This window comes from Camelus dromedarius, chromosome 21 (genome assembly GCF_036321535.1).
Source record: "Camelus dromedarius isolate mCamDro1 chromosome 21, mCamDro1.pat, whole genome shotgun sequence".
NCBI classification, from domain to species: Eukaryota; Metazoa; Chordata; class Mammalia; order Artiodactyla; family Camelidae; genus Camelus; species Camelus dromedarius.
Window position 1 is genome coordinate 30,270,423 of NC_087456.1, and position 18,217 is coordinate 30,288,639.

Genomic DNA, 18,217 nt, shown 5'->3' on the forward strand with positions numbered 1-18,217 from the left:
AAAATACCATGTGATAACACTTATATCTGGAATCTAAAAAAAAAAAAAAAAAAAAAAAAAAGTGAACTTACTTACAAAACAGAAACAGATTCACAGACATAGAGAGAAAACATATAGTTACCAGGAGCAAAGGGGGTGGGAAGGGATAAATTAGGAGTTCAAAATTTGCAGATACTAATTACTATACGTAAAATAGATAAACAACAAGATTCTACTGTAAAGCACAGGGAACTATATTCAATATCTTGTAGTAACCTATAATGAAAATGAATACATGTATGTATATGTATGACTAAAAACATTATGCTGTGCACCAGAAACTGACACATTATAAACTGAGTATATTTCAATAAAGAATGTAAAAAAAATTGAAAAAATTTCATTCATATTAGCATCAAAAAAATCTTAGAAATAAATTTTACAAAATAAGTTCAGACTTGTACTCCTGTTGAAATCTTGTTGAAAGAAATTGGGACTCAGAATTGTCAAATCAGCAATAAAAAGGACAAGTAAGCACCCTCATACTTCTTTATATCAAAAATTACCACACAGCCATCATAATTAAGACACTGTGTGGTTCTGGCAAAAGGATAAACATATAGATCCATGAAATAGAATTGAGAGTCTTGAAATAAACCCATACATCTATGATCAACTAATTTTTAACTAGGATGCCAAGACCATTCAATAGGGAAAAAGCAGTTTTCAAATCATGGTGCTGGAACAACTGGATAGCCACATAAAAAGAATGAAGTTGGACTCTTACCTCAGAAAAAATACAAGTAAATTTTTTAGACCTTGGGTTTTACAAAGGATTTTTAGATATAAAGTCAAAAGGACAAGCAACAAAAGAAAAAAGAATAGATAAACTGGATTCACTGAAAATTAAGACATTTTTGTGCTTCAAAGAACATCACCAAGAAAGTGAAAAGACCACCTAGAGAGTGAGGGGAAATATTTGCAAATTAGGTAACTAATATGGGAATTGTATCTAGAATACATCGAGAGCTCTTACAACTCATTGTAAAAAAGAAAACATCCAATTAAGAAATGGGCAAAGGATCCAAGTAGACATTTCTATAAGGAAGATACCCAAATGACCAGTAGACACATGAAAGATGCTCAGTGCTGTCATCTGGAAAATGCAAATCAAATCCACAAAGAGGTGTCACTTCACACACACTATTATGGCTAGAATCAAAGAGTCAGATAATAAGTACTGGCAAGGTAGTGTAGAAATCAGAATTCTCACACATTATTGTAAAATGGTGCAGCAGCTTTGAAAACAGTCTAGAAGTTCCTTAGTTAGTGCTACAACATGAATTAGCAATTTGGCTCCTAGGTATATATACAAGATAAATCCAAACGTATGTCCACACAAAAACTCATACACAAATGTTTATAGCAACATAAGTAATAACAGTAAAAAAGTGAAAACAACCCAAATGTCCATCAGTTATTTGAATGGGTAAACCACATCTTATATTCATATAATGGAATATTATTCAGCCATAAAAAGGAAACAAAGTACTAAATTGTGCAACAACTTAGATGAATCTTGAAAACAGTATGCCACGTGAAAGAGGATAGTTACAAAAGACTACATATTATATAATACTATTCATATGAAAATTCAGGATAGGGGCATCTACAGAGACAGAAATAGATTAGTGGTTACTTAGAGCTGAATTCAGATGGGTGGATGATAGGGGAATTATAGCAGAAGTGTTTTGGGTTTTTTTAAGGTGATGAAATGTTTTAATTTTACGTGACAATGTTTGTACGTATCTGTGACTATACTAAAAAACTCTGAATTGGACACTTTAAATGTGTAAATTCCATGTTATATGAATTATATCTCAATAAAGCTATTTTTTAAATGAACATTAAATGTCAGTTCACATCAGCTCATACCACATGGAATTATAATATAGTTGTAGCTTTTCAATTGGACACACTTAATTGGGACGTTCAGTTACTGCCTGTATTTCCAAAATGTGACCATATTAGAAATATTCATACACTCCTTTGAAAACAAAAATACATAAGAAATAAAGGTTCTTTTTGTGAAATGAACAAAATATTTGACCTAGCCTTATGAAAATTATTTCTATTTTTCCTTTCTACTGTACTTTTAAATGTTTTTTAACTTTTGCAGGAATATTCATATGTACACATTGATTTTTTATTTCTATATTCTTGGGAAATTTGGGTTTTGTAGATCAGGTTGGCTTGATTAGATGGAGGGAAACTGGAATATTGGAGAGGATCAGTTAAGGTTTCAGGGTTCCCTTAATAAATACTGCCGGTTAAACACATACACACGTGTGCATGCACACACACACACACACACACACACACACACACACACACACACACAGACAGGAGGGAAGGGCATATATATATATATATATATATCTCCTCTAGGTGGTTTTTATATCTATCTTGCTTTTCTGGTAATACTTGCCAGAGTAACCAGTCTATTCAATACTGGTGTGCAAGCATCACGGGTTTAGTGAAACAGAAGAACCCTCTACGGAGGACATCACTTGACACCTGCTCTTTTATACTCCTCTGGAAACTGCGAGTTTAATTTATATGTGGGAAGAAGTGGAGTTCAAGAGTCTATTGATTTAAAGCATTGCTCTTGAGAGTCTTTGTTCCAGATCATTGTTTCTCACACTCTAACTCGGGGTTCTGGAAGAAAGACATGATCTCTGACACAATGCTATTGAGCCTTGCCTCCCATCTCTAAATAAAGGTTAAATGACAAAGATTTGCATAAATTCAGCAATCTAATATCAACAGCTGTATTGAAACAAAATAAAACCAAGACAGTCTTGTTTTCCTGGTGAAGGCAGGGTGACTGTGATCGACGTGTATTGTATTGTTGAAAATGCCATCTAATTGCTTTTTATAAAGGAGGTAACTTACTAGGCAATAAAACAGACTTACTATATAGCAATATAGTAGCAGTAATCACAATGTATAGAGAGTTACTTTGGAAATCTTGAGGCACTGGTTATATTCAATCTAAGAAAGATGCCCTGGATGTTACTAAGAGGAGAAACTGCAGTTTACGTTGCCTAATATCTCACTGACAGAAATTATCCAGGGTACCCCTGATGCCCTCTCTTTGCCCAGCTCCCTCCCACATTCAGTATCTTCCATCAAGGATAAAAAAAACCACGTGATTAGTGATATTGAAGGATGGGATTATACATTCTCTGCTCCTTCTGAAATACTCTTGGCTAGATCTCACAGAGAAGGTGTCATCTTGTCATTTTCTCTTGGGTTCAGCTTATAAGAGCAGACTCTGCCCTGAGGGAGAGTGCTAGTTATTTAATTTAATCGAGAGTGAACTGTTTAGAACATTTAGCACTTTTACATGATACCTTGAAATGGAGTTTATACTTTAACTTCAGTCGTGGTGGTTTCTACGAGAGCTTCTGATCTGGCTCTAAAGTCTTTAAGGAAAGGGGGCTAAAGGTATACAATGTTGGAGCTCATGGACTTCAACAGGAATAATGTTAGAAATGTAACAGGGAACAAAATAAAAACCTAAAGTGTCTTAATATCCCCAGGAAGTCTCTATGACCTTATACGAGAAAAGAAGCTAATGTAATCCAATACAGTGTTTTGAACAAATTTACATAGTTAGCAAGGGATACAGAGAAATAGGAATGAAATAGCAGAGGCTAAAATAGACTCCCAATTCTAGGTAGGATATAGAAAATCACTAGAGACCACCATTCTCACCCTAACACCGAAAGTAAGTCAGGTAAACTCAAATTCAAAGGGTTTTTTGTTTGTTTGTTTGTTTAACTATAAGAGTACAGCGGATGCTGTAACTGAACTAAAATTTAGAAAATGATTAGCTCTTTCTGGGAGGAAAGGAACAGAAGGATACCCTCAGCTCGGGCAGAGAGGGAGGAGGATAAGTCTGTCTTTGATAAGGTAAAGGGAAACTAGGAAGAATGTTTAATGGCTGTGTCAGTGCTGATAAGATGGATTAAAATACTTGGAAGCACCGAACTGAGCACACGCCCGCCCAGTAAACTGCTGCCATCAGCCCTCACGGAGCGCATGGGTACAGCGCACGGGAGGCCAGGTGCAGAACAGCAGAGCTGAAAGAAATCCTCCCTGAGGCGCCCCCCACGCACAAGGCTGTGGGAGAAACCGGCAGGGCGCTGCGGCTCTCAGCACGTACAGGACACAGCGTGGGAAGAAGAGCTGGAAAGACGCCCCTGGAGCATTTCAGGCTCTCACCGAGCGCCAGGCGCTCCCAGATGCTAGGGACAGGGCAGCAAGGAGGGCAGTGGCCCCTCAGTGTGGAGAAGGCCAGGCAAGACTGGGAAGCCGAGACAGTTCTGCCGGATCCCAAGAGATCCCCCGTGATTCAGAACGCTGGCAGTTGGGTTGTAAAGAATGCGGTAATCTCTGAATCTCACTCTTGACCAGATCTGAAGCCCTTCTAAGAGGAAACTACGGATGCTGTCTTCATACTGTTTTAAGCCAGATGTTAATAAATTGAATTAAATTTTCAAGAAAGCACAATCCCAGATTAGGCTGATTTGGCCACACATAATGAAAGTCTAACAAGGAAGGGGCGTGCTTATTTTCAGAGGAAACATTATTTATTTCAGTGTCTTCTGTTTTACAGACAATGTTTGGCAGTAACAATAATATGTAAAAAAGCAAGAAAGTGTGAACTCAGTGGGCAAGGCAGGCAATAGTCAAGGGAAGCTGACTCAGAAATTGTATTGGTGTTAACTTCTTTCATTCCTGATACCCTATTTCTGATGCTCCTGAATTTGTTTATTCATCATTTTGATTCCTAATAATTCTAGCTAAATGTTTACCAGTTTTATTGAGACACTAAAAAAATCCATGAAGATAAATTAGCAGTTGGTTCTATTTTTTCTCTATTGTTTTTGTTTTCTGTTTTGTATTCTATTTCTGTTGATTTCCATTTTATTTTACTTTTCTTTTTCCTGATTACCTTGGGTTTAATTGCTCCTCTTTATCTCTAGTTTATTAAGGGGAAATATTTGGTCATTTTTTATCACTTTTTTTTTTCAGAATAAAAACATTGTTTGCTGCAAAATCTCCCTCCAGAAATCTGACAGATTTTGATGTATTTTTCATGATTATATTTAGATCAAAATAATTTCTAATGAACTTTTTGCTTTCTTCTCTGAGCCATGGGCTATTTAAAAATGTGTTATTTAGTTTTTAAATATTTGAGGATTTTCTGGATATCTTTGTATTATTAATACTTTGCTTGGCTTGAATGATAGTGTTGTTTGAATCTACTACCCCCTTGCTGGTTTCCTGCCTACTTGTTCTGCTAAAGATTGAGAGAAGGCTCTGACTATGATTACGGATTTCTCTATTACATTCTTCTCTCCTATCATTTTTGTTTCACATATTTTGAAGCTCTGCTACTTAGGTATATCCACATTTAGGATTTTTATTTCCTCTGGATTAATTGACCAGTGTTATCATTGTGAAATGACTTTTAAATTTCAAGTGATTTTCTTATAGGCAACATACAGTTGGATCTTGCTCTAAAAATAAAATTCTGTGTGAAAATGTGCCTTTTAATAGGAAAGTTTGGACTATTTTTCTTTATTTTTCTTTTTTTATTGATGTATAGTTTATAATGTGCCTATTTCTGTAGTCTATTCATATTTAATATGACTATTCATGTTATTAGATTTAAGTTTCTCTACTTGAAGTTGCTTCCTATTTCCCTGTTATTTCTTCCTTTTTTCTTATTTTTAACTTCCTTTGAATTAATTTTTAAGATAATTCTACTATATCACCTTTTTTTGTCCTATTCGCTCTAACTCTTTACTGTTATTTTAGTGGGTGCTTCAAGGTTCATAGTATAGACCCTGATCAGTCTACCTTTAAGTTATAGTATTTCACTGATAATACAAGAACCTTAAGCCTTTATACAGTTAACCCATGAATAGCAGGGGGGTTTAGGACATCAGCCCTTCATACAGTAGAAAATACAAGGATAACTCATTGTTGACCCCCCTGTCTCCATGGTTCCTCTGATTCCTTAGATCTACACCAATGAATTCAACCAATCATGGGGCGTGTAGTACTGCAGCATTACTGTTAAAAAAAAAAAAAAAAAAGTTGTTTATAAGTAGAACCTGCAGTTCAAACCCATGTTGTTCAAGGGTCAACTTTTCTTCCAATACACTTCTGATCTTTATGCTATTGTTGGCACAATGTTTATCTCTATATATGCTATAAATCTCATAATATACTGATTGTGGTTTTGGTTAAAGAATTAATTATCTTTTAAACAGAATAGCCAAGACACGGCAGCCACCTAAATGTCCACTGACAGATGAGTGAATAAAGGACTTGTGGTATATATATTATACAATGGAATACTACTCAGCCATAAAAAAGAATAAAATAATGCTATTTGCATCAACATGGATGGCCCTAGGGATCATCATTCTAAGTGAAGTAAACCAGAAAGAGAAAGAAAAATACCGTATGGTATCACTTATATGCAGAATCAAAAAAAAAAGATCAAAAGAGGTCACTGTGAACTCATCTACAAAACAGTAATAGACTTGCAGACATTATAAACAATCTTACAGTTATGCAGGAAAGAGTGTGGGAGTATTGAGATTTGCAAATGTTAGCCACTATATATAAAAATAGATTCAAAAAATTTCTTCTGTATAGCACAGGGAACTATATTCAATATCTTATAGTAATCTATAATGAAAAAGAATATGGAAATGAATATATGTATGTATATGTATGACTGGGACATTGTGCTATACACCAGAAATTGACACATTGTAACTGACTGTACTTCAATTTTTAAAAATAATAAAAATATTTTTTTTAATTTTTAAAAATTAAAGAGTCCTTCCTGAAAATAAAACTAATATATGAAAGCAAACTTCTAATTATTACGAATGTTTTACATGTAAATTGTCTTATGTTGGGTTTTCTTAAAGGAAGTTCTTTTGAACATACAGAAGTAAAATAAAAAATTAATTGTAAAGTTTTGCTACTTTTATTCCCCCAAGTCAAATAATTTGCATATCAAAAATGTTTCTTGGAAAATTACTGTCAGGCCTAATTGCAGAAATAGCTTTTGAAATTTTAATTCAAGATATTTTTATAATTGTAGAAATAGAAATGTAGCTCTAAATTCGTGGAGCCTCTTCTGAACATCACCTTCAACACGTAAGTACACTATACATCACTAAAAGATCATTTGAAGATGGACTTTTTAGCTGGAATATTGACCTCTAAGTTAATTTTATTGTATTGGTTTTGTGTTTTTCCTAAATTTGTTGGAAAAAAAATTCTAAACACCATAATTTTAAAAGTCTTTCTAATAATTTTTTCTACATTAGAAAAATGACAGAAATATAGTAAATACTTTTTTTTTAGAAAAATAATAACTTAGCTCTTTGAAGTTTTTTATAGTTTCTGAAAGAGAATTTAATTTTATTCTCTGCATGCGATCAGACTTTTAAAATGCAGAGTATTAAGGAAATTTTTAAAAATGCATATGCCACATCAGACAGTAGATTAAATTTCCTCAAAATGTATGTTTTAATTTTTCATTATTGTCAATCACACAGTATTAAAGTTTAATATTAAAACTGTTTCAAAATAAACCTGAATATGTGAGTGTGATCTTTTAGATAACTTGAGTCAATTGAATTGAATCTTCTGAAAATAATGGACCACTCTAGATATTATAATTGACATGTTATTGTATTAATAATTATATTGAGAAATAATATTTGACATAAATGCCATTAATTGGAATATAGCAGTTAGTTAAGCTACGTGGGCATTTGAGCCATTCTTTTTTTGTTTACAGATGTGTTAATGAACTGCAATCTACATTTACATCCATAATTATAAGAGATAAAAACAACAATTTGTTCTATTCCATTTTCTAGAAACTGGCTCATAGTTAACCGTATTTGTCCAACTCTTGTGTTTTTGCAAGAATTAGCATGATAATTAGCAGCTATGATTTTGCAGATTTAATTATATTTTTGCTGTTATCTGATAATGATCTTATTTGACTTTATTTTTTAATAATACTCTGTCTCCTAAATTCTGTGAATCAATGGACATCTTCATACCTTTGTTCAAGAAATGAAATGTCCACTATGTGGCACTTGAAACACAACGTGTATTATCTCATCAAAGAAATTGTGGCTCTTGCTATCCTTAGTGCAAATCTTTAAAAGCAATGCATTGAACCCTCAGAGGTTTAGTAAAGATGTGAATCTCTTGGTTTCAAATATACTAAAAAGCACTTTGCATTGAATTTAGTCAAGTATAAAGGCTTTCAGTCGCTGAATGCCCTTGGATTCTGCTTACACATCCACTACCCTCATCCCTTTTATCCTGTTAACTTACATCAAGCAATTATAGTTTTATAATTGAGGTGAGACATCTTTTATCTGTGTAGGGACACATTTGGTAACTAGTGAAAATAAAAGATACTCATCCCAGGAAAATGCTCAGGCGCATAAAAGTGTCCATGAAATTCAAGGACCCTGTAGATCTGCTCAAGTCTTTCCCTAGAGCTCACACAATAACCCAGACTGCGGCTGACCCTGGGCCAGATAATTACTAGTCACTTCAAATTGTAACTGCTTCGGTGAGAACTCTATCCAGGTCCAAATTTAATCCAGAAAGTTCCGATCACCCACCCCTCTTTCCCAGTCCCCATTACCCACCACCCCCACCCACCCCTACGTTCCCTGTGTACCTGTGATTACATTCTTAGCCATCTCGCTGATAGCGACATATACCTTATTTCCTTCTCTCCTGGGTTACAGCACAAAATATGTGTCTTTGTCTTTACCACCCATCTCTGTGTCATTCCCATGCTGTCCTCCGTTTCCTCTTCCTGATGTAAGTCCCATTTTCCTTCCTGTTCCCAGCCACTCTACACACCCTTTAAAACGTTTCCATTACATGTTCTAGAACTTCCAAGATGAATGGATAATGAGTATTGTCTGGTGAGGCTGTTCACTCTCTCACATTCCAGGTTACTCCTTTCTCTTCCCCAGAGCTGTTCTTGGATCACTCAGTTACAAAAGTCACTTTTCCTTTGGGGCTGGCTTATTTATACCACCCAGTTAGATTATAAGCTTCAGGAAGCCTTATCCTCACACGGTGTATCATCTGGGTCTGCGAACAACGCCTGCGTACAAGTCTGCCCACTAAAACAGGTGCCTTTTAGGATACATAACTTCTCTTGTGGAAGAAAAAAGCATGCATAAATATTCCTTAAGTTTTGACATGAACTGTGAATGAATATTTTTGACTTAGTGTGAGTACAAAAACTCTATTGTGTAATTCTACTTGGTGCTGAGCAAAAAAAATCAATAACTGTATAATAAACACACGTACAACAGTGATGTCTTCTATTAGAAAATACACTTGAACTTACTGTTTATATCACTGAAATTGATTTCTGAAAAAGCCTATTTCTTCTCAGCAACCTCAAGCTAAGTACCTACAACACAATCCTACCTTACAATATTTTTAAATTAACTACAACATCTGGCTACATTTTTATCTCTACAGCATGAATACTATTTATGCACTTGATTATTCAATATAAGTTTTACAGTCTGAAGTCAACTAACTATAATCATATAACGTATATCTACAGATGTCTTTCTCAACCTCAATACCAGCAATATTGAAGATAGGCGGTCATGGTGTGTATAACCCTTAAGCTAAAGATATTTCCATGTCACCTTTTATTCTCTCTAGTACAATCTTGGACAAAAGATATACCTTGGGCTAATTTTTCTTAACATTCTCAACATATCAACATATTAACTTTTAATTAACTGAAAAAAAAGGTACATGCACACTAATTTTACCTCTTAAGGCAATAAAATTATACATTTAATGACTGCTTTATACATTAATTATGAAATGTTACCTTTGAAAAACTGAGAAATGTTCTTTATGTTTTATTTTGCTCTTGTTAACTTAGTCCAGAATCACACTATCACACTGGGCCATTTCTTTGGTCTGTTAGTTTTGCAATGGCCATTGGCCAAACACAATAACATGTTGATCTAAATTGCCAAAGAAATATGTCAAAACATCTATTGTTTTGGAAAGCACTGCTACTCTCTTTCTCTCCCTTCGTTTCTTTTGAAAATTAAAGGTACCTTATTCTCCCTTTGTCTCAGTTTTGTCAAAGTCAACCTTAGCTGAGTCAGGGGCAAAGGACTGTGGTGAACACATGGGGTTTATCTACTAATTTTAGATTATGGTGTAGCCTGACTTCTTGAAACTTATAAACAAATATTTGTACTTCTTAACTGTGTCTTAAAAACATTGAGGGAAAATACTCCTTCAACCAGACTTCTTAATGATCTTTGTGGCACTGACCCAGTTCGAGCTTAATAAAGCCCCTTCTTAGGATAATGTTTTAAATGCACACAATAAAATACGAAGCTTTACAAAAGAAATCAGTTCTATTAAAACAAAGTTTCATCCATACACACTTTGTGAGGAAGTCTGCGTACCCCAGGATAAACGTACACAACTCAAGTGCCTTTCAATTAACCTTCTGACATGAAAACACTTTGACCCAGTTATCAAGTTAACCAAGTTCCATGAAAAAAGACACAGTTTCATCTTAAACAGAATGCATAACTCAAAGCAAAAGGAAATATGAAATTATTTCTTAGGACACAGTGGCTAAAGTCAGCGAGACATGAAAATATATAGAAAAGCATTTCAGAGGCAGAAACACAGTGGTGTGACCTAATTTGAGGGTAGAGGTACTCATACCTTTATGGCAGTGGATGCGATCTGAATGTGGTGAAGTCTTCGAAGGGTGCTGTCCCTGTCGATGAAATAGGAAGCCGCCAGCTGATGAAGCGTCTCCAGGGTAACCGAAGAGCTGTTGGTGCTGGGATCACTTCCTTCAGACCGTTTGCTCAGCTTCCGCTTGTCCACAAAAATGGTGAGCGACTCCTCTCCTGCATTGATAATATTGTACATTATTCCACTTCCCTCTAAAAAAATCAATTCTTCAACTACCTGCAGGTGAGGAAGCCTAGATTACAGCCATAATGAAACAAAAGAGGGAGAAACAACAAACGGGCAGGGAATTTCACTTTTTTGTCATTCACCAATATTTCCCACGTACCTTAGACAAGCACCCGGGATTTTCATGGCTGTTAATACATATTTAGTAAATACCAAATAGCAAGCTTTTGCAGAACATTTCCTGTCGATTTTATTGATTTTCTCATATAGTTTCACAAACCTAACACTCAGGTGGCCCCACAGCAAATTAAGATCAGAAAATACGTAAAACAAACTCAGTATTTACTACAGATCAGCATGGCAAGCGGAAACATGACCAAACATATTACAAAACATTAGCTGTTTTCAATCGTATCTTTAAAATGGAGAGAAAACATAGATATGCATAGTTATATAAATATATGTGTTAAATTCAGAGGTTTGATAAACATGGGCATTGTATTAAAATATTGTGTGTTATTATTATGCTCCATAGGAATCCCTAACCCCCATGGAAGCTTTAGGTACTTGACGATGGAACCCGTAAGGTGAAATTTAAAGCATATCACAATTAGGCTGCAGTTTTCAATGTTCAAATGTTGACAAAAAAGTGTCGATGCCATTTCAGTTTAACATTAAGAACGCACCGTCCTCAGACTTCCACATTCTTGGGGACTCTTCCAGCATATAATTGTCAGACTTGAAGCTTGCTCTCGTTCTTTCGGAAACCCATCTGTTCAGGTGGCATGATGCCCACGTACAAACTGGCAAGCCAGTTTTATAAAAGATCAAATAAGATTTTCTAGTAGAAGAGTTTGCATTTCTTCTCCAAAGTAAAAGGAATACCAATTTTAAAATGACATAGCTTAGGTGACCATCCCATCCTAAGTGACAGTTCACACTTCTCTGAAAGAGATCAGGTAAATTGATATTGGAAATAAGGTGTCAAAATGTTATTTTGGAAAGGCACATTCTCAGCTTGTATTTGGACCTCAACATACATTCTGGAAATCAAGCAGACTAACTGGAAGAGCTGAAGGGAAAAAAAGATCTCAGAACTATGAATGAATGGGTCAGATGATCAACAGCATTAGGTCATGTGCATGATAAACAGCTCTCGGGTGGGAACATCTGAAAGCAAAAAGGGAACATATATGTAAAATACTATAGAAAAGTAAGAAAAAAGTCTGCAGCAATGATTTATCCCCCAAGAAGAGGATGGAGTAGTGTGGAAATCTGAGTGAACGTATCTCTGAAAGATCGTTGAATGTGAGAATGATTTACCCGAGTGCCAAGTTGTGACACAGTCCCCAGAGATCCTGCACCTGGGTCAGAAAGAATGAGAGTCTAAGAACCCATAAAGCAGTCAGGGCTATGGTCTGAATGCTCGTGCACCCCAAAATTCCTATGTCGTAGTTCTGTCCTTCTGAGATGAGAGTATTAGGAGATGTGACCTGCAGCAGGTGCCTGGGTGATGAGGGCAGAGCTCTCAGGGGTAGAATTAGCACCTCTGTAAAGATAAGAGACTCCTTACCCCTTCTGCCATGTGAAGAGACAAGGAAAAATCTGTGACCTGGAAGAGAGCCCTCACCCAGCCATGCTGGCATTCTGATCTCAGACTTCCAGTCTCCAGAATTATGAGCAACACATTTCTGCCCTTTAGAAGCTGCCTCGTCTGTAGTCGTTTGCTCTAACAGCCTGAGCAGACTAAGACAGCAAAAGATGTATCTTATTAGGTAAGGTTAAAAACAAAACAACAAAGATATCTGGATACAGGAAAAGAAAAAGGAAGCAAAGTTAATGATTTCTTCAGGCTAAATTTATTAAAAGAGAAAATGAAATAAGCTCAATTGTGCTAAAGACTAAAACGTGCAAATTTGCTTTAATCGCAGCATTTTTTATAAAGCAGAAAATACGTAAGATACAGTTTAAAATATACATACACTGTTAATGTTAGGAGATGCCGACACACATTTCCTAGACCTGGACATATCCAGTGAGGTAAACAGAGGTCACAATGAGATCTATACCACCTAGTTAAAAAGGTAGATCTTATAAGTAAATAGTCAACTTTATATTAATAAAAAGGGAATGAAAACTTCTTTTCTGGAGTACACAGAACATTCAGAAAAATTGGCCATATATTCTACTTTAAAATCCTCAGTAAATTAAAAAAATCTGAAGGAAAAAAGCATATCCCTTGACAAAGGCATCTCTTTGACCAAACTCTAGACAGGCTCCTGTGAGCCTATTTTGACCAGACTCCTTCCATGGGCATGTTCTCAAGAGCCCAGTTTTAGGAATAATCCTGTGAAGTGACTTTAGCAAGAATCCCCTACCTTGGACCTCTGGTCATCCTTAATATCTGACCAAATTCCTCTTCCCCCACCGTCTCCCTGATGACGTCTGATCACCCTGGTCTGCCTTCAGCAAGAATCCTGCTAGGTCTCATTAACAAGTTCCTTAGTGTCCTCTTTTTTTTTTTAGATTCCACAGGGAATTATATTCTATGTCTTGTAGTAACTTATGGCAAAAAAGAATATGAAAAAGAATATATGTATTTTCACGTATGAATGAAGCATTATGCTGTACACCAGAAATTGACACAGCATTGTAAACTGACTATACTTCAATAATATATATCTATGTAAAATAAATTACCCTAACTTCTTCGTAATTTTCCTTCCACTGACCCCCCCTACCCTGTTCATTGTCTATAAATCCCCATTTTTCCTGGTTCTGCTCAGAACTGAACTCAATCTCTCTCCCCTACTGTAAAATTTCATTGTGGTAGTCCCCCTGAATAAAGTCTGCCTTATTGTTTTTTAACAAATGTCAGAATAATGATTTCTTTAGCACACTTTCTGACTGCAATATAATAAAAATTAAAAATTGATACAAAATAAAAAAAGACATTTCACATGGAAAATATTTCTATTATATAACTCTTGAATAATAGGATAAATGAAAGCAAAATGACAAACTTCCTAAAAACACTTGAGGAAAATATTACATAATACAATGTAAGGGACACAGCTAAAGCCATGCTCAAATAAATACCTTTTTTTTCATATTTTTAAAACTGAAGTATAGTTGGACTTATTTATGAAATAGAAACAGACTGACAGACATAGAAATCAAATAAATATTCATAGCATTAAATACGTACTTTATGTAGGTTATGAAAATACTTGAAGTAACTATGTAACTCTAAAACCAAAAAAAGTGACAAAAAAAAGCTTTACCTTCTAGAAATTAAAAAGAAGTAACTAAGAAGATGAAAGCTAGTGCTAATGGTTAAAAAAAAGGTATAAGAGTAGAAAAAAACAAATAAATAAAAAAACAGCTCCTTTGAAGAGGAGAAAAACCAGAAAAACACACCAACAACTAGTCAATCTACTTTTTTAATAGAGATAGAAAATTATACAATTAAATAACAAAGTAAACTAAATGGATATTTTAAAATAAATATTATTTTGTAAAACTTTTGCAAATAAGCTTAAGTGTCACAGAACACCTCCACCAAAAAAAAGAAAAAGAAAAAGAAAAGGAAAGAAAAAAATCAATAGGCTTAAATGGCTTCACAGGGGGGTTTTGCCAAAACTCTAAAGATCAAAAAGTCTGATATCTCTTAAAATGTTCCCAGAGGATATGAAATGAAAGAAAACTTTAGTTAATTGTAATAAATTGACTATAACATCGAACAATTATCTGGAAAAGATTATACACACATAACAATAACAATAAACATTAATGCAATTTAGTATTATTGATGCAAAATCATAAATAAAGCAATAGTAAACAGTATCCCACAGTAAGTTTTAAAAAGATATATCTGATAACCAAATAGGATAATTCTAGGAGTGCAAGGGTGGTTCAATACTAGGAAACCATTAATATAATTCAGCATATTAACACATCTAAAAAGAAAAACTTTGATCGCCAGTAATGCCTAAAAATGTGCTGATAAATACTTGTACCTATTGCCGATTACTTTTCAGTAAGTTAGGAGTCAGTGGAAAATTCCTTAAAAGGACAAGATATATCTAATTTTCAACCTAAAAGCCACTATCTTATTTAATGGAAAACCCAGAAGGCATTTCCATTAAAATCAGAGCCAGACAAATAAATTGGTACTACTTTTTGACACACTAATAAACACATTTAAATGCAAATATAGACAAGAGTACCTGCGATTAGAGTAACAGCGTTAAAAACAAAAAAACACTTGGAACTCTTTGCAAATAGCATGATTATTTATCTGAAAAACTCAAGAAAGTCAATGGACAAACTACTACACAAGTAACAGAACTTAGTAACATTGAAGATAGTAATAAAAAAATTAACTCAGTAGACTGACATATACAAAAAATAATTTGTTAGAAGTTATGATGGATTAGGGCATAGCATTTAAAATACCAAGAAAAAGGCAAAACATACTGCAAAACCACTCCTGAAAATAACAAAAAGACTGATAAATGGCATGGTACTTTCCTCTGAACAGGAATATTACAAGTTAAAGTGTCATCAGCTTTCCTTAAGTTAATTTATAAGTTTAATGCAATCTTATTAAAGAACCAACATGTCAATTTTCATTTGTTTCATAGACCTAGTGATGATAGTTATAAATTTTCTAGGGAAAAAATAATCAAAGGAAAGTCAACAGAAAGAAAACTTTCCAAAAGAATAGGAAAGAGTGAGATGCCTTAATATACATGAAAATGTATATAATTAAAATGAATACATATTGTAAAATGTATATAATTGAAACAGTGTAGTATAGAAGCATAAATAGACTACTGGAAGAGAAAAAAATTTTTTAAACAAGTATATATTAAAATTTAGTACATGATAAGGATAGACTATTAATTTAATGGGGAATAGTGGACTTTCTAATAAATGACATCATGACACTGGAATAGCCATTTGCAAAATAAAGGATATAATTGTATCTGAGGAGATATTCCAAACAAATTGGAGACGTGAATATTTAATAAAATGAAACCAATGGACTAGAAAAAAATGAGTGAAAATGCAGGAATGGGAAGAGTATTCCTAACTATGACTAAAAGTCCAAAAATAATTAAATAAAAGATAGATGCATTTGACAATATAAAAAGATATTTGTTTTTTCTAGCACAAAACACCCTAAGTAAATTTTGTGTTGGGGAGAGATGTTTGCAACGTACATAATGGACAAATGGCTAATACAGCTAACATTCCAAAGGCTCCTAAAAATCAAGGAAAAAAATGATGTAAGATTCAGGCAGGAAAAAAAAAATAGGAAAAGAATGTTGAGATAAGGAGAGTAAAATGGCCCATATAAATTTGAAAAGATATTCAATTGATGCCAATAGTATGAGAAATGCAAATTTAAAATATGTTAATACATCACATCGCTATTATGGAATTTGCCAAAATTCAAAAGTTGGACAAAGTTGGCAAGCTTGTTGGCAAACTGGAAGGAAACAGCCCTCTGATATATTGCTGCTCGACTGCAAATGCTACAACTATGGAGAGAAATTTGGCCATAGTTAGTGATAACTGACTCCACAATACTACTTTTAAGAATCTATCCCAAAGAAACAGTGGCTCAAATATGTAAAAGGTTTCTAATTGTGGCATTTTTCTAATATGTACAATAACACAACTGCCCAGTCAATAAGAATAAACTACGTTACATACATACAGTAAAATATTGTGCAGCCAAAGAAAATAGTGAGGATTATTTCTGCACACAAATACGATCAAAGCAATGATTGCACAAAGTGGGATTTTTTTTTTTATAAGAGGATGATACAAATATATTGAAGGACTTCTTTTTATTTGGAAAAAACAAAAACACTGGAAGAATTAACCAATATCTTAGATCATTATTTACCTGAAAGGAAAAGGAGAGATCAGAATGGAGGGAGCACTTTTGGAAGGAAAACTTCTCTGAATATACCTTCTTACAGCTTTTTAAACACTGGAAAGATTTTTTTTAAGATTTTGTTTCATTATAAAAATCTATCAAATCAAATAGAAAAAAGACAACAATCCCTAATAATTACAAACGGAAGCCAATGTTACTAATTGTTTATTGTTTGGAAAAGTAATTATTTTAAGTGACTTAATGAGACAGGAAGAGGGCAGGGCACAGCCATTCAAGGAATGCTACAGCAATTAACATCAAAATGGTGAAAGATTCCACCCCCAGGAGGCCTTGAGGCTCAAGATGGTGGGAGATTTAACTTCTAGTAGACCTTGAGCTCATTATACGCCCATTGTAATATATTAACATGGTGAATAACATGCCTACAGGCACCATGGCCGTCCCAAGGCTAGCCACAAAAGGTCAAAGAGTGGGAAATGGCCAACTTCCTGGGAATCCCAGCCCCTTCCCCAGGCTAGATAGACTGGTCCTTCCACTTTTTGCATATGAAGCCACTGAGCCCAGAACAACTGGCAACATGGTGCCTCGCAGCTGCCTCTCTCTCTCTCTCTCTCTCCATTGGGGAAACAGCCCACATTCTCTCAATGGAGTGTGTACCTACTTTCAATTTGAGCACCCAACGCCTACACATTGTGGCCTTTCTCTTGCCTTTCAATGTATCTCTCTAAATAAATCTACCTTTACTCAACTGGGGCTCGCTCTTGAAATCCTTCCTGCACGAAGCCAAGGACCCACACTTGGCGGGGCACGTCCCGGGGCTCAACCGAAGCCTGGCCCTCCTCACGCCCCACGTCTGTTTTCCCTGCATCATTAAGAACACAGTTTTTTGATGGGGGGGAGGAAAAATAATGCTGTAAATCTTAATATACTTTTACTAATTTCATTGTTTTTTATTTTTTAATTTGAAGGATGTATGATATTGGAGAGAGGAAGGCATGAGTTTTGGAGTCAGGTCCATGTGAGGGCCTATCGGCTCTCGCCCGCGGTCCCTCTGCCTGCTGGCTCTAGGACTTGGGTAAAGTCACACGTACTCTAGCATTTCCATCTCTAACAACAGACGTGATATCCCACTCTCAACTGTTTGAGAAGATTAAACAATACAATTCCTCTATAGAGCCAGGCAGAGCACGTATAACGTGTAAAATAAATGCTGATTTCCTCTTCTTTCCTTTTTTTTTAGGGCCCCACAGTAAATGACAG

At 34.9% G+C, this 18,217-nt stretch overlaps 1 protein-coding gene across 3 annotated transcripts in view; it reads right to left on the minus strand.

The window, feature by feature from the left end:
• Nucleotides 1-18,217, minus strand: part of BRINP3 (BMP/retinoic acid inducible neural specific 3) — a 338,844-nt gene that overhangs the window by 146,766 nt on the left and 173,861 nt on the right. For all 3 annotated transcript variants that reach the window (XM_031438370.2, XM_031438371.2, XM_031438369.2), the window contains exon 4: nt 10,843-11,033. In XM_031438370.2, coding sequence (XP_031294230.2) covers nt 10,843-11,033 — 191 coding nt within the window. The remainder of the gene's footprint in view (nt 1-10,842; nt 11,034-18,217) is intronic.